Source organism: Lutjanus erythropterus, chromosome 7, assembly GCF_056507025.1.
Source record: "Lutjanus erythropterus isolate fLutEry1 chromosome 7, fLutEry1.hap2, whole genome shotgun sequence".
Classification (NCBI taxonomy): Eukaryota; Metazoa; Chordata; class Actinopteri; order Lutjaniformes; family Lutjanidae; genus Lutjanus; species Lutjanus erythropterus.
In genome coordinates, this window is record NC_139323.1 from 13,331,618 (window position 1) to 13,351,571 (window position 19,954).

Genomic DNA, 19,954 nt, shown 5'->3' on the forward strand with positions numbered 1-19,954 from the left:
CTTTGTTTTGCTTCGCAAGCCAGATCTTATTCAAAGCTGCCATTAATATAAATGCTTTACCTCAGTCTAATGGGGATGTTTTCTTTCTCTCTTCTTCTGCTCTTCTTGATCTTGGTAGTGCACGGTGAGAGAATGAGCTTTTGCCTCCGGAAGATATTTGCCCCAAAACTGTCTGTAGTCATCCAGTATTATTCTGTACCGTTAGAACACTAGCATGCAGCATTTATGTGTGTGCTTAAACAGAATTTTGAATGAGTTTAGTGTAATATATAATTAATATTATTGATGTTGGCATGATCTTACTTTTTGCCTGAGGCAGTTGTAAAGTGCTGATGTTAGCTGAATGGAAGACTAAAATGACTAAACATGCTCTGCTTGATACAGAAACATGTATAATTGTCATTTTATTGCTCAAGTGCAAATAATAAGAAACAGAAATCATTTCTGTTTAAACCCCTTTGACGCAGCAGGTAGTGTAAAGACCCATAGGATAAAAAAATGAATTCAGTATTGCAGTAGCTCTGCAAGATAACAAGCATATAATCAACAAAGTGACTCTGAAGAAACAGTTTGCTGAAGTGTAGCAACATGCGTCAGTGCATTAAAGGGATAGTTCAGATTATTTGAAGTTGGGCTATATGAATAGTCAGTGTATTACCTACAGTAGATTGTGGTCAGCTTGTCCCCCAGTTTGGAGAAGCAGAGAGGCCTACCAGCACCAAGGATGTATTAATGCTTCTCCAAACTGGGTGGCATACCAACTCACATCTACTGCAGATAATGCACTGACTATTGAAATAATCTTCGGATAATACGAACTATCCCTTACAAGGTTTAGTGATTTGGCAGCCTATTGCCTATTTGGCAGCAGAATGCTTTAAATTCCATTTTAACATAACTTTGAAATAAATGACACATCAACAACCTTCAGAAGGCCTCCTAAAGTAGGAATTGTTGAGTCTCTGTGTTGACGTAGTGACAGTCTGTATTGTGTTTGTGTTGTGTCTCAACATAGAAGCTTAACCGTTCTGTATGTGTTTCTTCTCCAGCTTAACAGTGACTCTGCTACCGATGACACTGCATCCAACCATGTGGACTCGTTGCAGCAGTCTCAAGAATCATCCAGCAGTGCCCTGACTGAAGAGGCGACTGTCCTTCCCTCTGTGCCCTCCCTCCCTCGACTGGATAGCCCCACTTTGGGAATGGTCCACTCAGACAGCACCAGCAGCCAGCTGCCTGAGGTGCGATCAATCAGGAGCAACAATAAACTGTGGTGCTCGGGTGCTTTCTAGCTTGCCTTTTTCTTTCTGTTCTATCTGCTGCTTTGCTCTGCCTCTTGTCTTGTCTGTCACTGAGACGAAAGATCAGCTACTTTCAGGGAGTCTTGGATGGGGTAAAAGTGTTGATTCTGTAACCTGTCGCGTGAAGGCATTATGTGCTACTTTTGCTGGTTCTGACTTCCTTTACCAGTGCTTGCTTTGTTGCCTTGCTCTGGGTGTGGTGCTGAAGGCTCGCACTTGCTCCTTTTCTAATGTTTGATATCTATGTGGTGGGGCTTGCTTCCATGTGTGATTTGGGGAGAGATGAAAACAAAAGCTCACCTCAGGTTAGCTGTTACTGCTCATCTCCCATAACACAGCAACTGACCATTCCAACTAAAACCTCCATTAAAAACTTGTGAAATGGACACCAGCTCCTTTATCTTCGGCAGAAGCATGTGTGAGTATAAGTCCATTACAAGTGGTGTGTTAACCTTGAAAAAGCAGCTATGGGGATAGTTTGGATTTTTTGAAGTGAGGTTGAATGAGGTTCTTATTGATAGTCAGTGTATTCCCTACAGTAAGTGGCAGTCAACATGCCCTCAGTTTGGAGAAGTGGAGAGGAGAACCAGCACGGAAGCTGAAGAATGTACTGCTGCAAACAGAATCAACAGTACAACATAAATCAGCCATTTAAAAAAGGTCCACCTAAAGAAACAAAAACAAAGTAGGATATATTTAGAGTATTTTCACTACTTAACCTTGCCGTCAGACAGCCTTTTCTGACAGAAAACCAGTGTTATATGAGTCGAATATAGCTCTCTCAGTCATCCAGACTAATTTGGAAAAAGTAATTTTCATCAAAATCATCAAAGTCACACATGAACACAAATTAAATAACCGATCAAGGCAGTGGAAGATCAGCAACTCCTGTGTTTGTGATGTAAAATTATTGTTTTTGTCAATGGAGTCTGGTGGCTTAGAAGAGAGCAATGTTAGGCTTATAAAACGCCCGTTTCCAGTCAGGAAAGACACAGCAGTACATTGTTAAGCTTCCACACTGGTACACCTACTGCTTGTCCAGACTGGGGCATGCTGACCACCATCTGCGGTAAGTTATGCACTGCCTATCGATAAATACAAGCCCTCTTCAAATAATCCAAACTATTCCTTTAAGTGAAAACCATTGGCGCTTAAGCCAATAAAACTCCCTTTTTTTGCTACCATATTAACATGCTGTAGCCTTCTTGTGATGAAAAGCTTTGCTGTCTATTGCTACTGACATTTATTACTTATACTAACAACGCTCAGTATGTTATGTTGTCCTGACTTGCATTTGCAAACACTGTGGGAATTTTGCAGAATTACAGTCAAATAGCCCAATCTTTTCCATTCACATGTAGGAATATAGGAATAGTCAAAGCTCATACATATTTATTGTCAGTAGGTGTTCCTGCCCCTGAGTGACGGTGTTTTCTACGCAGAACTGAATGTAACTTTCGAGGAACTCGATCTAGCCAGTGGTCTCAATATCATCCCAAGGACATCTCCCCCATCACAGCCCCAGCTCTTAGTGTAATGAGCCCTAGATAAAACCATCAATACTCTTACTCATTCCCTCCAGGATGGCCACGACCACTTCTAAAAGCTTTCTGTAATATAGCTGCTGTCTCTGTGATGTACTGGCTGCCTGCCACACTCAGCCTTCCCAGTGCATTAGACTTTTAAATTAAAAAAAAAGGCAAAAAAAAAACAACAAATGGTTTTAATTAGAAGTCATTCTCTGTGCCATTTAAACAGCATATACCTCCTCAGTGCATGTACTTTACATCAACATGGTTACTTTACATATGGTATGTATCTGGTGTTTCCTTTGTCTGAGACTGATTGACTGTAGCTGGTTTTGTGCTAATGTAATCAAATCTAAATTTATTCAGTTGTGGATCGTGAAAGTGTAGCCACACTTAGAGTGTGTTGATTACTGCTGTTTGGTGAATTTGTGATGTCACCAACACAGTCCATCATTTATGTGTAAAGAACAGGTCATAAATCAGTCCATACTGATGAACGTACATCAGAGTATGTCCAGTACGTCTCATTCATCTGCTGTCCTGTTGGCTCTCACTCCCCGTCAGTTCACAACGATGCTGCTATTTTATTAGCAACGAGGTTGGGTTTTTAATGGCGTTTCAGTGATATATTGATATTGGCTTCTGTTTATTGATTCTTTTCTTTTTTTCATGAGGGATGTAAGCCTATAGAGTGACATAAAGGGAAACCTCCAAGGAAGTGAATGTCGTACAAAGCGCTGACATAAGTCCCTCTTGTACAATTGAAGCTAATATATGTTCTTACAGATAGGCTATATCAGTCTTAATTCAACCTATAATAGATGTTGAGCACTTGATTTGTGTTCTCAACTTGATGTTAAATGGATACTATGGGTTATTTGAAGTGGGTTTGTGTATGAGGTATTCATCCACAGTCAGTGTATTATGCCTCCAGTTTGTAGAGGCAGGATTGCTGGTATAGGAAGCTAAGCAATGTACGACTATGGACATCAAAATGTGTTTTAGCCACCTAAAACAGGGCCTGTCTAAAAAGATCAGTGTCAGTCATGCTATATTTAGAATATTTTCACTGCTTTACCTTGCTGCCAGACAGCCTTTTCTGGTAGGAAATAGCTGTTAAATAACCCAATCATCGCTCTGTCCACACCTACAAGGTCCCATTGTCAGAAATTTTCAGTCATTTTACCTTGCAGAACATGGACGCTGCTGGTATAACACACCTCAAAGTCTTGGTTTGTGTTATTGTGTGACTTTGATGTTTTCAAAGGATAATTCAGATACACCAGTCACACAAATACACTAACAGGTCAAGGCAGCAGCTGACCAGTAAGGAGTGTGGTTGAAAGAGTAAGAGTGATATTTGGCTTCTTCTCTCTTGTGTAGGCAATACACTGACTATGAATAAGTACCTCATACAACCCCACTTCAGAAAACTTTTAGAAAACTTTAAGGGCCACTGTTGCCATGACAAACAGTCAATCTAATATTAAAAAATAAGATAATTTTAATGTACAGTATGTTTTTATGTTCTGTAATCAGCCAAACTGCACCTGAGCGCCCCCCTCTGGCTCGTGTTACAGGATGCTGTAAGCATGACGGCAGCAGACGAGCTCAGCAGCAGTGTGAGTGAGGACACGGGGTTTTGCAGCGCCCCCCCGCTGCCCTCTGACCCACAGGAGCTGTGCGACCTCCCAGACTCGCAGGACCCTCAGGATACTCAGGAACCACATGAGACCCAGGACCCTCAGGAAGACCTGGATCCAGCCCCCCCTCCACCGCCAGCCATAGACACACCACCGGGGTCCCTCTGTGAGGAGGAACCCCAAACGGTCCTGCCTCTGTCGCTGTCCCTGCCACCAGAGACAAAGCCAGATCCAGACCCATACCCGGACAGCACCTGTGGCTCTGTGTGGGATGAAGATGTGACGCAGGCCCTGAAGGAGCTTGATGAGCGCTGTGAGGAGGAGGGGGCTGATTTCTCTGGCATGTCCAGGTAAGTGGACTATTTTGGATCAAGACCACACCACAAAGTTTTAAGGCCCAAACACTTTGAATCCATGTGCCTCGTGCATTTTAAAGTACACCTTTTGTTTTAAGTGGCTGAACATGCACCAAAGGCATGATGATGTGTGTCAAACTGCCTTGATGCGCCTATTCTGACCTCCAGCTTTGGAGCACCAAATGAGATGTGTCATTTATCACTTTCAGTGTGTTTGGGCCTTTACAGAGAATGATTGCCTGCCCCAGCAGTGATCTGTGAAGAACATCTTATAATTGTGACTCATTAAGCCTGATCTCTGTTTTAACACACTTTAATACTGCTGGGATAACAGAAACAGTTTTACATGCATATGCTTTGAACCTGCAGACAAACAAAGCAAGACATATGCACCTTCATTCAGAAAGATCTCATAAAGATCTCATAACCAGAAAATGTACAGTTAATGTACATTTATTATTTATTATTTTTATGAAATATAATCTCAGGCTTATTAAGTTTCAAGGTTAACAAGCAGTGCTGCTACATCAAATAGCAAAAGCCACATATTTAATTAGTCAAGTGTTGTCCAGTAACTTAGTATGAAGATGAGACACAACAAAATCTGTAGATTTAGCTCAGCAAGTTCTTCACATTGATCACATGTTGACTTTGAAAAACCCTGATTGGGACTGGGACTGGTCACCTAAAAATCAGTACAAGTTTAAAGGGACGGTTCACCCAAAGATGAAAATTCAGCCATTATCTACTCACCGTCATGCCGATTGAGGGTTTTGTTAGTCTACAAAACACTGCTGGAGTTTCACAGGAAAGCAGTGATCTCCCAAACAATGGAAATGGAAAAAGTTTTTAAATGTAAAAAAGAACTGAAAAAAACCCCAAAATGTTTCCATACTGCTTGTCTGGCATAATCCAAGTCTCCTTAAATCCCTGCATGTTGTTTGCACACTGTCACACCACACACTCAGTTCAGTAGGTGTGCATGTACAGGTAAACGTGTTTCCAAGCTAAGGATCTACAGTGAAGATTCATGCTAAATTCATGGTGTAAATTACATTTTTTGTTTTTTAGTAAACTTGACATGGCCTTTAAGAGGCTTGGATTACACCAGACGAGCACTATGGAGGCATTTGATATTTTTTATTCTTTTGTTTTATTACAACAAAAAGCATTTCCCGTCCATTATATATCAAATCTGTGAATCTTTAAAACAATGATATCACACAATAACAATAAGTATATAATATTGTAATTACATGATGGTGGTTTCTTGCTGGAAAAGGCTGTCTGATATATTGATATATTAATTTCTAGGACCATTTTTTAGGTGTCTTAATATGTTTGGCTGCTGCCCGGGTCCACAGGAGTACAGTACATGCAGGCACTCCTGCAGCTTCACCAAACTGGGGATGTGCCAACCACCATCTACTGTACATAATAATGCTAACTATGGATAAGTACCTCATACAACCCAACCTCAAAACTATCCCTTTCAGAAAGCAATCCCTACACTTCCTCGATGCAGTACAGTTTACACTGATTGATTTTTAATTGAAACTACAAGCTTTTACATGATCATTTTTAGTGTTTTTATTTTTATAAAAAGTCCAAAACTATAGTTCAACTATGACTTCTTATGAATGTACATGTATCACAGTATGTGGCTAGGTGAGGCTTCTGTGAGATAAAGACTTCTGAGATGGTATGAAAAGTGATTTTGTTTTGTTTTTTTCCCTGGCATTGGTCCCATGTGGGTTGGAATGATGAGTGAGGGCCAGAGCAGCCTGGCTCCAATCCACATCTAAACATTCCCTCTTCAAGGTGGGCCAATTCTGGCTGGAGGACGGCTGTAAAGTCGGGGTTTTAAAACTACACTGGGGCAATATGAAGAGGCAGTGCTGAGCAAACATGCACACATACACACAGTCGCTTATCTTCTTACTAGCATACATCACTTCACTCAAGGTCTTTCACTTAGCTAAGTCACGCATGATTGATAGGCAAGTGTGTGAGTGGGGTGTACTCTTAGTGATTGTCTGAAAACATCAGGTCACTAACCAGTTTAGTGTTTTTCTGTGGAGGAGGATTTATGTGAGTGGGAGAGAGCCAGATAAAAACAACTCTGCAATGTTCTACCTCTATGAGGATAGGAGCTGGCTCTGTTTGGCAGAAGTGTGAGTGTGTGTGTGTGTGTGTGTGTACCCAGCTCATACAGAGCTCTCTGCAGTCCTGTGTGGGATGGGAGTGCAGTGCGCTAGTGCTGTTAGCAGTTGCAGCACAGCCGAGCTGCAGAGAAGGGGAGAGAGTGAGAGAAAGAGAAAAGAGAAGCGGTAGTTGGGGTGAGGATGAGGACAGAGACTGTGTCCGCTGCAGCGCTTGGCAGCGCAGGCTTTAGATACTTATATTCTGTCTGCTTCTTCAGGCTGTTTGGTCCTACAGGCCTGTGAGTATCTGTGTGTTTGAGGGGGAGAGTGAGAGATGTTTGCATGATGCTAAAATGCTAACAGCTCATATGTTGTTATTATGCTTGAACACTGCAGCAGATTAGAATATACTGCAGTGAGGGAGGCAGAGATACAGCGATGTGTGCTTGTTTACATGCAGCGAGTGAGGATGAGCATGTGTGTGTGTTTACAATTTGTCCTTCAGTTCAGACTGAGGGGAGTGTAGAACATGTCGGATCGTAGCTTATTGGCCCCCGTGTGTGTTTCAGTCAAGATGAAGGTGACGCAGACTGCTTCCCAGAGATTCAGGCCTCTCCGCCCCCTTCGCCCTTCCTCTCTGCTATCCTGGCAGCATTCCAGCCTGTTGCCTATGACAATGAGGAAGATGCTTGGCGTTTCCATGTCAACCAGATGTTGTCAGACACAGATGGTTCCTCTGCTGTTAACACATTCCACGTGTTCTCCCGACTCTTTCAGGTAAGTGACTTCTAAATGCTTTATTTAGGAACAGTCAACCTGCCAACTTTTGGTTGGCAGCGCTGCATTTACAAATGTTGTTTACCAGTGAGCCTTCTGATCAAGAATATTTCTGTCCTCTTTTAATTCCTTGTCCTTGTTTAATACAGAGCATTCAGAGGAAATTTGGCTGCATTACACATTCGTCTGTTCGCTTTCTTGGGGAAAGGCTCCAGCGAATGGGTAATCAGTTCCTCAGCTCCTTGGAGGTCATGACGTCTCGCTCACAGTGCCCCACTGTGCTGCTGGATGCAGAGACGGTGAGGCTGTTCTGCATGCTCATCTGCAAGAGGGTCATATCAATATGTTGAATATCACAAAAAAAATCTCTCAATATTGTGCGGGACTGTGACAATATTTACTGTGATATTATATGGTTAATTATTTTATTTTGTTATTTTTAGTTTATTTTGTAAAAACTGACTGCTGCATTGTTTTTGTTTTGCAATTGGACATTCTTAATTCAAACGCAATTAATGCTCAGGTCATAGTTGGATACATTTTATTATTAAAGCTACTGCAAGGAATTTTTTAACAGGTTATGAACCAATCTCAATTTAATACTGATGTCTCTATATGACCTACATAAGCAAACAAGGCTGTAACTGAGGAGATTGGCTATTTCTCTGTAGATATTCATAATGGCTACCACCGGGTTGGATTATCCATGAAATCAGATGAAATGAGCTCGTGTTTACACTTTCCCATGCAGTGTGTGTGAGTGAGTAGTACATTAGCCAGTTAAAATGGAAAACACACAATTTTTATTTAGATAACTTAATATTTTGATGTTATATTTTGTGTTTATTATGTTGGGAACTATACCACTTTGGTCCACAAGAGCCTCCAAAATGAACTAATTATGAAAGTTCCTTGTAGTAGCTTCAAAGAGGGAAAGCAGGAGCAGTTAGAGGGGAAAAAATAATTTTATACCAAAAGGCAATACACTTCAGATTTCATCTAAGTGAAGTGAAGCGAAGCCATCTAAGTTCAAGTGTTGTATTTTGATATTGCGATAAATATCCTGTTGTGGATTTTATTATCATGGTATTGACATATGTTGAGTTTTTGGTGTCAATATATCACTAGTCTGCAATTATTTTGCTGATGTAGCTAAAATAGAGTAAGGTGGTTGCAGTAACATATACCTATAATTTTTGGAAAAATAGTGCTGCATGTTATGCATATTCCTTAATGTGTATGTTTGTCCGGCTGTAGATATTTTTGTGTCATGTACAGTGTATGTACTGGCTGGTGTTGTGGGTTAATGTATGTGGTGTCCTGTCTTGCTGTTGTAGCTGGTCTCTTGTGGACTGTTGGAGACTCTGAAGTTTAGTGTGCTGGAGTTGCAGGAACACCTGGACACCTACAACGCCAAGAGAGAGGCAGCAGAACTTGTAAGTCACAATATATACTGTTTTTATACACAAAACCCCCCCACAGCTAAATCCACCAAAAATAGGTGATTGACACTTTTCCGTGAACAATAGACCAGTTTGCCTTTCCTTTTTTCTGTCCGGAAAGCTGGGACTCAACTGTTGTGTGTAGGAGAGCAGATAGAAAAACATTGTTAAAGTGTCTGCGTTAAGCTTTCAGTACTTTTGTAGCTTCTAACTAAATCTCCATTAGGTTACTGCTGATGAAAATCCAACATTTCCTGGTTTTGCTGCCTCATAATAAAAGCTTTTACATAATAATTAAAGCGTTTTGACAAAACAACAGGGGACTTGTGGAGATTATCTTGAGGAATTTATGGGAAATATAATTCAGACGGTCGACTAAAGATGAGCATTTATCAGTTGCACCTACAAGCAGGTGTGAACTGCTTGTCAAACTGAGTCAATCCAAGCAGTATGTGTATGAAGAAGGAGCAAAAGAGTCGCCAAAGTTACTGACAGAAGTGACGACCCTTTATTCAAAATTAGCATGTCCACCCAGGTGTGACGCTTCCATCACTCCGTATCAGAGCTGGAGCTGAAAAATACCCATGACTACCAGAGAGTTATTTGACCCAGGCATGAATGCCATTTGTACCCTTTCCCATTGACGAGAAAAGCCAGATGTTAGAGGGGTTTTGGCCAGTGTAAAAAAGGCTTTATAGTATGTTCCTTACTCACAATATCTACATTCCCATTCTCTTTGAACCTTATTGCCTCAGGACATGTTGCCTCACATCATCCGTGAGTCTTAAGATTGCCATAACTGCAGTTTAAGTTGCTGTGTCAGGATATCTGTGTGTGTATGACTCCAAGGAACTGTCTCATAATGGCCTCTCATCTCAAGAGAGATTGGTTTAGGAAGCATGTGTCAATTGCCCTCTATGCTTATGCCATTGCCCCATGGAAGACCAAGAGGACATGGAGACAGATAGCTGATGCTGTACAAGATAAGCCCTGGTCTGTCTCATCAGCAGAGCACACATTGAATCAGTGTTGGATATGAGTAGATTTAGCTGCCGTTAGTGCCTGCATCACTAGTGACATCCCCTGCTGAGGGGATAAAAATAACCCGCTGCACTCCTAAATCAGTTATAGAAGGCCAGGCAGCAGAAACTGTGAGGGAGTGGGAGGAGGAACGAAGGGGGGAGGGGATGAGATGAGATTGCAGAAGGTTCTGGGATGCAGGGGCGCTAATTGAATGAGACGGCAATGGTCCCTAGAGGGCTAGATACTATCCCGTGCTCTGGAACAGGCCTTCTTTAATTCGCTAAGTACAACACACTTATTAAATCTCCTCCCTGACCAACCTTTATTACTGTATATACGCACACAAATGTAGATGCAGCCGTCCAAGGGAGAAAAAACAAAGCACGTTATTGCCTTTGTTACCAATCGTCCACTCCCTCTCCTAATCCTGTTTTTTTGTTCTCATGTCTTGTCTGTTACCCACTTTTGTTCTCCCAACTCTGTAGTGGCTGGAGAACTGCAGGAAAACATTTGGGGACAAAGACAGCAGCCAACGACCCAATACTCATGCACAGGTATGAATGAACACTTTACTTTGACATTTGAAGGCTGGGAATTGTATTTGCAATTTATGTTGCTCAATATGACTTTTAGGATTCCAGTAGGAAAATAAAGATTGAATGATGAATGGATGAATTTTGTAACTAGCGAGGTCTAAGGTCCAACTCTGCATGTTTTTTTGTCTGTTACAGCATACTTACTGTTTCTGCTCTGTAAATCATGTGTCCTGTGTTCTCCTTTGATAAATTAATCTGAAACCATGAGGGAGAAATTTCTATTTTAGCTCTTGGTTTCATGATTACACCCCCTATTTATTGTCAGAATACCGTTGGGTTTCCATCTATGGAGATGGTAAGATTGTTTTTATACAGCTAATCGAATTGTTTCATTTTAATGGACCAGCGTGTGGGATTTAGTGGCATCTAGCAGTGATCTTGCGCCTACCTTCACGCTCCCCTCCCAAGTGTGTCTGGTGGTTGCAAAAGATACAAAAGGCCCCATTTAGAGCCAGTGTTTGGTTTGTCCGTTCTGGGCTACTGTAAAAGCATAGTAGTGCAATATGGCAGCCTCTGTGGAAGAGGACCCACACCCTCTATAGATAAAAAAATCTAATTCTAAGGTAATGAAAACAAGTCTTATTTTCAGGTAATCATACACAAATGAAAATATACTTATGGAATATTTTATCCAGTTTCTGCTATAATCTGCCAATAAATCCCTCTGAAGCCTACACATTGGTCCTTTAGAAAAATATTTTTGCATAAAGCAGTAATGTCAGCGTTCTACCAAGCAGAACAGATGGTCACACTGAGTCAGACAGCAGCTACACAACACAAGAGCCACAGACTTTGAACAGCAACCCACATTAGCTTTTCTGCGAAAGTCTCCTTCTTATCGAACACACAGACATGAACACACATCTTGTCCCACACCTTAACAAGAAATTGAACAAACATACACCAAATAAAAGTGTACGTCTAACTTCATTTTACAGACTATATGGCTAAAAAACATACCTGCAAATGTCAGTTTGGTTCAGTTAGATGCTGCTGTGGTTCTGACTCTTCAGTACCACTAACTAACCGTTGTTTACTTTGTCTCTCAGTCCCCTGCTGGGACACAGACTGTCAGCTGTTGTAAATCAAACAGACACTGACTCACCTCCAGTCACTGAGAGGAAAAGGAGAATTTGATATTTTCCAAAAACCTTTTAAGTGTAAATTTAAAAATTAATAAACAATTACATTATTTTTTTTACTCCAAATGGAATGTCAAAGTTTGACTACAGTTCAACTTTAAAGAACAATCTTGTATGATTTTTTTCTTAGGATTTTTTTTATTATCTTAAAATTTATATATCAGGTATATCTGGATTCTATACAGTATAGTTATATATTCACTTTTAAAGCTATTACAAAGAAGTTGCATATTGTGTTGATTTTGAAGGCCCTGGTGGGCAAAAGCAGTAGTAATCCCACCATTATAACCACAAGATATTATGTCAAAATTGAAATTACCTAAAGAAGATCCCTCTCCTGCTGCTTTTAATTGACTGACGTACTTGTCGGTGTAACTTTCCCTGAGAAAATGTAAACACAGGCTTGTTTCATTTGATTTCAAGGAGAGTCCAACCCAATGACAGGTATTAAGACCTATACAGAATTAACCAGTCTTCTTGCTGATGGTCTTGTTTGCTTATGTAGGTCATTTAAAAGCATCAGTGTTGAAGTGAGGTTGTTTCATAACTAGTTAAAAACTCCTTGTAGTATGTTTAAGTTGCATGGAGTCTCCACATCCTAGAATTGTTGACATTTTGACTTAGCTTGAGCTTCTTGCACAGATCTGTGGACGTCTTGCTCACAGCTTCCCTCTGTTTTCCACCCACACAAATGCTGTCAAAGCTTAAAACTGATGTGCTGGTTTCAGTCGCAAGGGCAACACATTTGGAGGTCTTTTATTACTCTCTCTACTCTCTCCTTCCTCCTGCTGTAGCCTCTACCATATCTTTTCTCTCCCTCATCTCACATGCTGTTATTCAACCTCTCAGAATAAAGGTTTCTGTTCCTCCTGAAGTGAGCTCGTTTGTGTTTTCGGCACTGAGATGAAGATGATAAACTACTGCTCCTTGCCCGTCAGGTCACTGTGTCGCCGCTACCATGTTAAAGCTCACTAATTCTTGGTCTTTCTCTCCTTCTGTTTTGTTTTTTGTTTTTTTTTTGTGTGACCTGCTCACCTTCTTGCTTAGCAAATGGAAAATCTAGCAGTAAGTGGTTCTCATATTATAGCCTCTCAATAATAATCATGACATCTGGACAAAAACACTGATCATCTCATCTCTCTCTGTACATACCTGCGCTGCTGACAACCACAGACTGTGCTCTGCCACCACCCCCACCCACCTCTGTATCTCTCTCTGCCTTGGTCGGCCATGTAACCCAGCTTGACATCTCCCATCCACCTGATCATTATTTATCCTGTATTGCAATATATGCTTTTTTTATTCTGTTGCAGCCTGGATAATCAATGTTTAACTGCTTTGTACTGCACACTGATCCTGTCTGCAGATAGCTGAAGTTAAGGGAGTGTATTCAGTGTAGAGTTACTGATGATTTCAGAGGGGGTGCCTGTGTTGGTAGAGATTATATGTTTTTCAGGATAAGATTACTTTCATATTGCATGTGTATTATTCCATCTCATATCTGTTCAAATTACCTTTTTTTTCTCCCTCCGTGTTTTCCTGGATTAGGGTGTGTCTAAAGGATAGTTTGGATTATTTGAAGTGGGATTGTATGAGGGATTTAGCGATAGTACCAGCACTGAAGCTAAGCAATGAATTGCTGTGCATGGGGTCAGCAACAAAAGTTGTTCTAGCCACTTACAAAAAAATCAGCGTCGGTTTTTAAGTGTATGCCATATTTAGAATATTTTCACAATTTAGTCTTCCATTCGACTGCTTTTTTGATGGGAGCTGTCATTATATAAGCTAAATATTGCTATCGCTCCAACCAAACCCAACAGGCAAAATCAGTCATTTTACCTTGCAATGTTTGAGTTGCTGGTCTGCTGCCACCTCTGTTTGTTTGTTTGTGTTTTGTGTGACTTCACTGAATCCAAACTAGGCTTTTAAAACCCAAGTCACTCACTAACACATATATTAACTAACAGATGAGGCAGTTGTAGTCCAGCACATCCTGTGTAAAATTATTGATTTTCCCTATGGAGTCTGGTTGGTTTGGAGAGAGCGTTTTTTGGCTTGTGTAACAGCTTTTTCCCAGTCGGAGAGGGTTGTCTAATATTAGCTTATTGGCTTAGCTGCCGTTCTGGTTCTCCTCTCTGCCTCTCCAAACCGGGGAGTGTCAACAGGCATCTTCTGTAGGTGATATACTGACTGTGGATAAGTACCCCATACAACCCCACTCGAAATAATCTGAACTGTGCCTTTAACTCATCTGTAATTACCCACTTCTCTGGGTTGTTCATCAAGTAGGCCGTACTGCTCACAGTGACCCATAGAGAGCGTCACAGGAGGCGGTGATGGATAGTTTTCTAATTGAGATCTCATGACTAATTTTACTAGTGGTAGACTCACCTCTGGCCCACACCGGATGACACTTTGCTCTAGCGGCCATGTTAACCCTTTCATCTACTCCCACGTCTCTAACCCAGGATCCCCATCTGTCTAATCATATGATCCATCAGAGTTAATTTCAGTGCAGGCTGTAGATCATTAAGCCAGCACGTGACTCTGAGTATGTTTCTGTCTCTGTAGGAGCTGGAGTTATGTCGCAGGCTCTATAAGTTGCACTTTCAGCTGCTGCTGCTCTTCCAGGCCTACTGTAAGCTCATCAGCAGGGTGGACACCATCAAGAGAGAGGCAGAGGTGAGACCAACACCACACTGGATTCATTGCGGACTGCTTGAATGAATTTGTTGCTTATGTTTCTGACATGATCATAAAACACGTCTGAAATGCATTTTAGATCCAGCTTGAGTTTGTTTGCCTTAGAAAGTCACTGACAGTGGCAGCTTGCATGTTTTCCATTTCTTTTGTCAGAGAATCAAGAACAGACAAATTTCATTATTACATCATCCTGTGGGAGCACTGTTTCCTAAAGATTGATATCTCAATGTCTCTTTTTGTATAGCTGTTTGTCATATGTCTAAAGGCAAAGTCCAAAGTATTCCAAGTTGGTTGTATGACGTATTTGTCCATAGTCAGAGTATTACCTACAGTAGATGGCAATCGGCACGCCCAATGTTTGGAGAAGCATAGAGGAGTCTTGAAGCTAAATGCCGAACTGCTGTGGACAGGTTCCACAGCAAAATGTATTTTAGCCACATAAAAATGGCCCATCTAACAAAACCAATATTATATTTAGAATATTTTCAGCGTTTTACCTTGCCCTCAGATAGCTTTTTCAGACAGGAAAATGCAGTGTTATAAGCCAAATGTTGCTCTTTCTTTCTCAGTCAGAATCGTTCTGCAAAGGTAGTAATTTTACTTCACAGAACAGAAGTTGCTGGTCTTCCACTACCTCAAACTTTGAGTTTTAGTTAAGCTGCAATAAATTGCTTAGATTCCTTTAGCGGTACTCCTGCTGCCATCTATTGAAGGTAATACCTAAAATAATACAAACTATCAATTTAAAGTAGTTTTGTTTTAAATTTAAATCATATTAAGCATTAATTATCAGTAGATTCTGTTGTAAAACTCAACAGGCATTGGGTCTTTTAACCACAGAGGAGTTAAAGCAGTCATAGCTGAATGCAGACTGCAGTCGATCCCTCTCTGTGTTGCATCTTGGTGGAGCTTTGATTAGATCAAAGTAATGAAATTAAATAATTTCTCCTATTGTGCTGAGTGATGGGGTCAGCTTTTCCAGTTTATAATCAGTCAAGAGGTTTGTGCTGCTGACATCCCCAGTAGATTTTGCACATGAATGCTGTGATATGAAGTGGTATGATGTTAACGGTTTCATGTTTTCTTTTTCTAAGGTGACCAACATGTCAGAAGAGCTCACTATCCTGGAAAGCTGTCTGAAGGAGGCCGAAACAGGAAATGATGGTCAGGAGGATGTGTGTATGTCAGATACTGCCCAGGCCAACACAGAGACGGCCATCCACTCTCTGATTGAAAATTTGAGAGCCAGAGACTTCAGCTCTGCCATCACACAGGTCAAAGTCTTTAGGTAAGGTGAACATGACATATCATTTCACAGCACAGACTCAAATCAATCTTTTGTGATATGGCAAACCAATTAAATCAACTGATTTAAAAAAAAAATCTAATAAGGGAGGAGTAATCATGGTTCAGGTCATTCATATCATTACAATTTGAATATGTGGGGATTTTTAATATGACAGTAACCATGAGCTGCAACAGTAAAATGCAGTGCCATGATAAGTTCCCATCACACTGCCTCGCAGAGTTGAGAACATGAGCACTGCTGTCACTGAAGTGCTGGCATCTTTTTGATGTCACCAGGTAACTTCATCATCATCAGCTGCTGTCAGTCACCTTCTGTACCAAGTGTAACTAATGCTACTGGCTAACTGAAGGCAAAACCCTACTATCCATTTCAGTCACCAAGTCTGATGGTCTGTTGACATACTGTCTACATGTATCAGCTAAATATAAAACTTTTTCAGTGCCACCATTTAATTAAAGTTAAGGTAAACTTTGCAATAAAAGTAAATATCCAATATGAAAATGTAAGCATACTTTTCTGAGTAAATACATATTTCATTATTATTATTATATTCAAAATTATTAGGAAGGAAAAATTACAATAACAGTTAAATACATCTGTCTGAATACTTTAATTTGTGTGAAAAATATAAATTTGCCTGTAATAATATTAATCATCTATTGCTAGAATCTGAAATGAGGCCATAAAGGTTAAATGACGGCATCTATGCTGAGTCATTCAGACCTCTGTATTATTATTGTGGTTCTCTGTTTTATGGTTTAGACATGGATTTTAAATAAATAAGTAAATGCCATCCTGTCTTATTTAGTTTGTTGTCATAATGAATCTAATCACCTTCCTTGTGTAAATTAATTTAATGATTTTCCCAATAGCTAGCTCCTTAATGCCATCCAGACACTATGGTGGTCAGCAACAGACAACGTTTGCACACATGAATAACAAAAATCTAAAAGACTCTTAAGCAGAAAGATTTTCTTCACTCAACAGCCTAAAAACGATGGTATTCAATTGAGTGTCTGGTAAAATTTGAACATTCACTAGCCATTTGGCCAGTGGACAAAAAAGGTAAATTTGGACACTGGGTACTTACCATAAACTGCAGTGCCTGCTGCAACAGACTTAAAACAAAATGGCTAGTGTGCACAAACAGAACAGAAATGCTTCACACCAAAAAACATGTTTTGCATGATTGCAATTTTTGATCAAACTTCCCTTCGCTGAACGTCCTCACCCCCCACCCTCCTTTATCTTCAGGTCTTTGTGGCCCAATGACATCTTCGGCAATGAGACCGACAACGCAGTCCAGACCCTTCTGCACATCTACTTCCGTCACCAGACGCTGGGCCAGACGGGCTGCTTGGCGGTGGTGGGCCCCAGCAGGGACCTGTCTCAGGCGAGCACCCGCCTCATGGAGCTCAACCTGCAGATCCGTGAGGCTCTGAGTCAGGCGCAGGCCTGCCAGCCCCACGCTACCATGGTCAGCACCGGACTGTGAACCCCATGGTACTGTAGGCCGCGAGCCTGGACTAGACTGGACAAAAACAACCCCCCACCCCCACCCCCCCTGCTCTACACAGACCTCACCTCAGCTGTAGAGAGAGGGTAGACAGTGAGGGGCTTCAGAGGAGGACGAGAGAGACTCCACCTACAAAGGGCTAAGGGATGCGTGGGAATAACTGTGACTCTTAATATATATTATTACATGTATGAATGCTTAAAGCTAACATCTTTTCCCAGACTAAGCCAACTTGCAAAATTCAGTTGCAATAAGTCATGTGGTGGTGTGCCTCAGAGAGAGTAGGAGAGGACACAGTGGGATGATAACTTTTTTCCTCCTTTTTTGTTTTCTTTTTATTTTCTTTTTGCTGGATCCCATCGTACCGATCGCTGGCCTCCTCAGGGCCTGGGCTGAAAGATGGTGTTGAAGCATGTATGACGGTCCAGAGGAGGTGTCGTATGTGTGAGGGCACACCGTCACGATTCATAAGCAAACACAGAAAAATCTTGTTTAAAAAAAAAAAAAAAAAGTTTTCAAAAGCATGCTTGAAAGAGAAAAGCACTGCAAGAATATTTTTTTGAGAAATGTATTTTTTATTAGAGCTAACATCCTAGGTTGTAAATGTTAGGATATTTAACATGTAATTGTAACCCTGTGGGAAGCCTTCAGGGAGTGTAAAAAGAGAAATATATCTGTTTATTGATCTGCTTTGAGAGGAGAGTCCCCTTCAACAGGTCTTCACGCAAAACTCACTCTTTAACCAAATAAGTAGCTGCCTTTAGAGACTCTCGACTGTGTGATATATATTGGATATTCTGGTATACGCTCACACACACATGCATATAATTGCACACGAGTGCAGACTGGCTACAACTCATTATGGAAACATAACTTATTTTACTCTGTATATATTTTAGAAAATGTATAGTGTAAAACCAGTATTTTTCCCTTGTACTTTTGTGTAATGCACTGTTCATCCGAATAGGATGTCTGTATAAAGCTAATGTGATGAGAGAAAGCCAAGACCAGATTTGAGTCATTAATGATCCGCTCCACCTTCGTCATCTAATCACACAAACTTCAAAACTTCCCAAAGGCTGCCTCGGTTGTCGGTTGTGGTCTTGCAAAAGGGGGTCAGTGCTCATTTGGGGACAAGCCGCCCGTCTTGCCTTTGTGACGGTGTCGGCATGGGAGATCTGATGTAGCCTCCATCTCCTGTCGGACCAAGCCGATCCAGCCGAGTCATATGCATTCCTTCTCTCCACTGTGATCTTTTTCGTTAGCACGTCACCCCAGCATGGGCAGGGGAGACTACTGAGGTTTGTGTTTGTCTGCGTAGGGTGATCACGTTGCAAAGCAGAGATCATCCTTCGGCTCCATTTTTGATCCTGTTCTCAGAGGGGAAATGGCTTGTCATTGAAGCTGCGCTACGCTTTCAGAATGGCCCAACTTGCTGCTGTGACTGCAGGACATGAACCATTACCTAAATGCTTTCTGGAAATCTTGTCATGGCACATTGTAACAGTCACTGTACTCATTCCTCAGAGAGCTTTTTTTCCTGCTTGTCTGGTACATTTGAATGCTGTTCTTATTATTTAATGAATATATTATTTACCTGGAAGATGTTTTAATGTAGAGGTGCATTATACATTTTTTCTTGTTCACTCACATACCAGCCTTCTCTCTGGATAAATAAAAACCTAATCATACAATACAGCCTTTGTCTTATGTTTTAATCTGGTTTCCACAGTTTTGATTATTAAAGTACTTAATTGAAAGTTTGGCAGTATTTGCATTTGAACTAGCAGTAGTGTTAGTCTTCGTGATGCATACCAACTGGTAGCTGGCTCATAGTTGTACACGTCTCCCAAAGTGCACCTAGTTTCTGTAATGGAAGTCCATAAATTTAAAAGGACTTTGATTCAAATTAGATCAGAATAGAATCTAGCATTTAGACCCACAGAAGCATGAATTCTCTTGTCATAGTTACTTGCCTCCCACCACAGCCAGGGGCATTCAGTCTCAACCCTCCAGCTGAAATAAAACCAGTCTTTAATATTGAGCTTTTTCATTTGAAATTAGTTTTCAACTCCAGGAGGTAGGTACTGATTTGATGAAGCTATATTAGGCACAACTTTCCAAGCAACTCTTCATTAGTGTGCACTATATTTAGAACATTTTCACTGGTTTATCTTGCCAGACAGCCTCTCCGCAATGAGAAACCATTAGCACATAAGACAAACCTCTCTCCAAAAACAGACTCATTTGGCAAAAACAGCAATTTCACTAGGAATTGCTTATCTACCATTGCCTCAGTTAGCTAGTTTTTAGTTATTGTGCAATTTCTGTTTAAAAGTTCAGGTTCAACACAAAGTAAAAGATCAAGGCCGCTGGGTCTTCTGGGAGATTAGAATTACTAATTTATTTATATCATAGTGGTTTCTTGTCTTTTTTTTTTTGTTTTACCACTTTACCGTGCTGTACATTTCAA

The 19,954-nt window shown here is 40.8% G+C and overlaps 1 protein-coding gene across 6 annotated transcripts in view; it reads left to right on the plus strand.

Annotated features, from left to right (window-relative positions):
* The window catches only part of fryl (furry homolog, like), a 70,830-nt gene extending 51,655 nt beyond the window's left edge, over positions 1-19,175 (plus strand). For 4 of the 6 annotated variants that reach the window (XM_084722796.1, XM_084722798.1, XM_084722800.1 and 1 more), the window contains 10 exons: positions 1,050-1,241; positions 4,411-4,823; positions 7,543-7,750; positions 7,900-8,049; positions 9,088-9,186; positions 10,701-10,769; positions 13,001-13,018; positions 14,525-14,635; positions 15,751-15,944; positions 17,220-19,175. In XM_084722796.1, coding sequence (XP_084578922.1) covers positions 1,050-1,241; positions 4,411-4,823; positions 7,543-7,750; positions 7,900-8,049; positions 9,088-9,186; positions 10,701-10,769; positions 13,001-13,018; positions 14,525-14,635; positions 15,751-15,944; positions 17,220-17,460 — 1,695 coding nt within the window. In that variant the 3' untranslated portion in view covers positions 17,461-19,175. The remainder of the gene's footprint in view (positions 1-1,049; positions 1,242-4,410; positions 4,824-7,542; positions 7,751-7,899; positions 8,050-9,087; positions 9,187-10,700; positions 10,770-13,000; positions 13,019-14,524; positions 14,636-15,750; positions 15,945-17,219) is intronic. The other 2 variants (XM_084722797.1, XM_084722801.1) reach the window with 1 other exon arrangement.
* Positions 19,176-19,954: the final 779 nt, after the last annotated feature.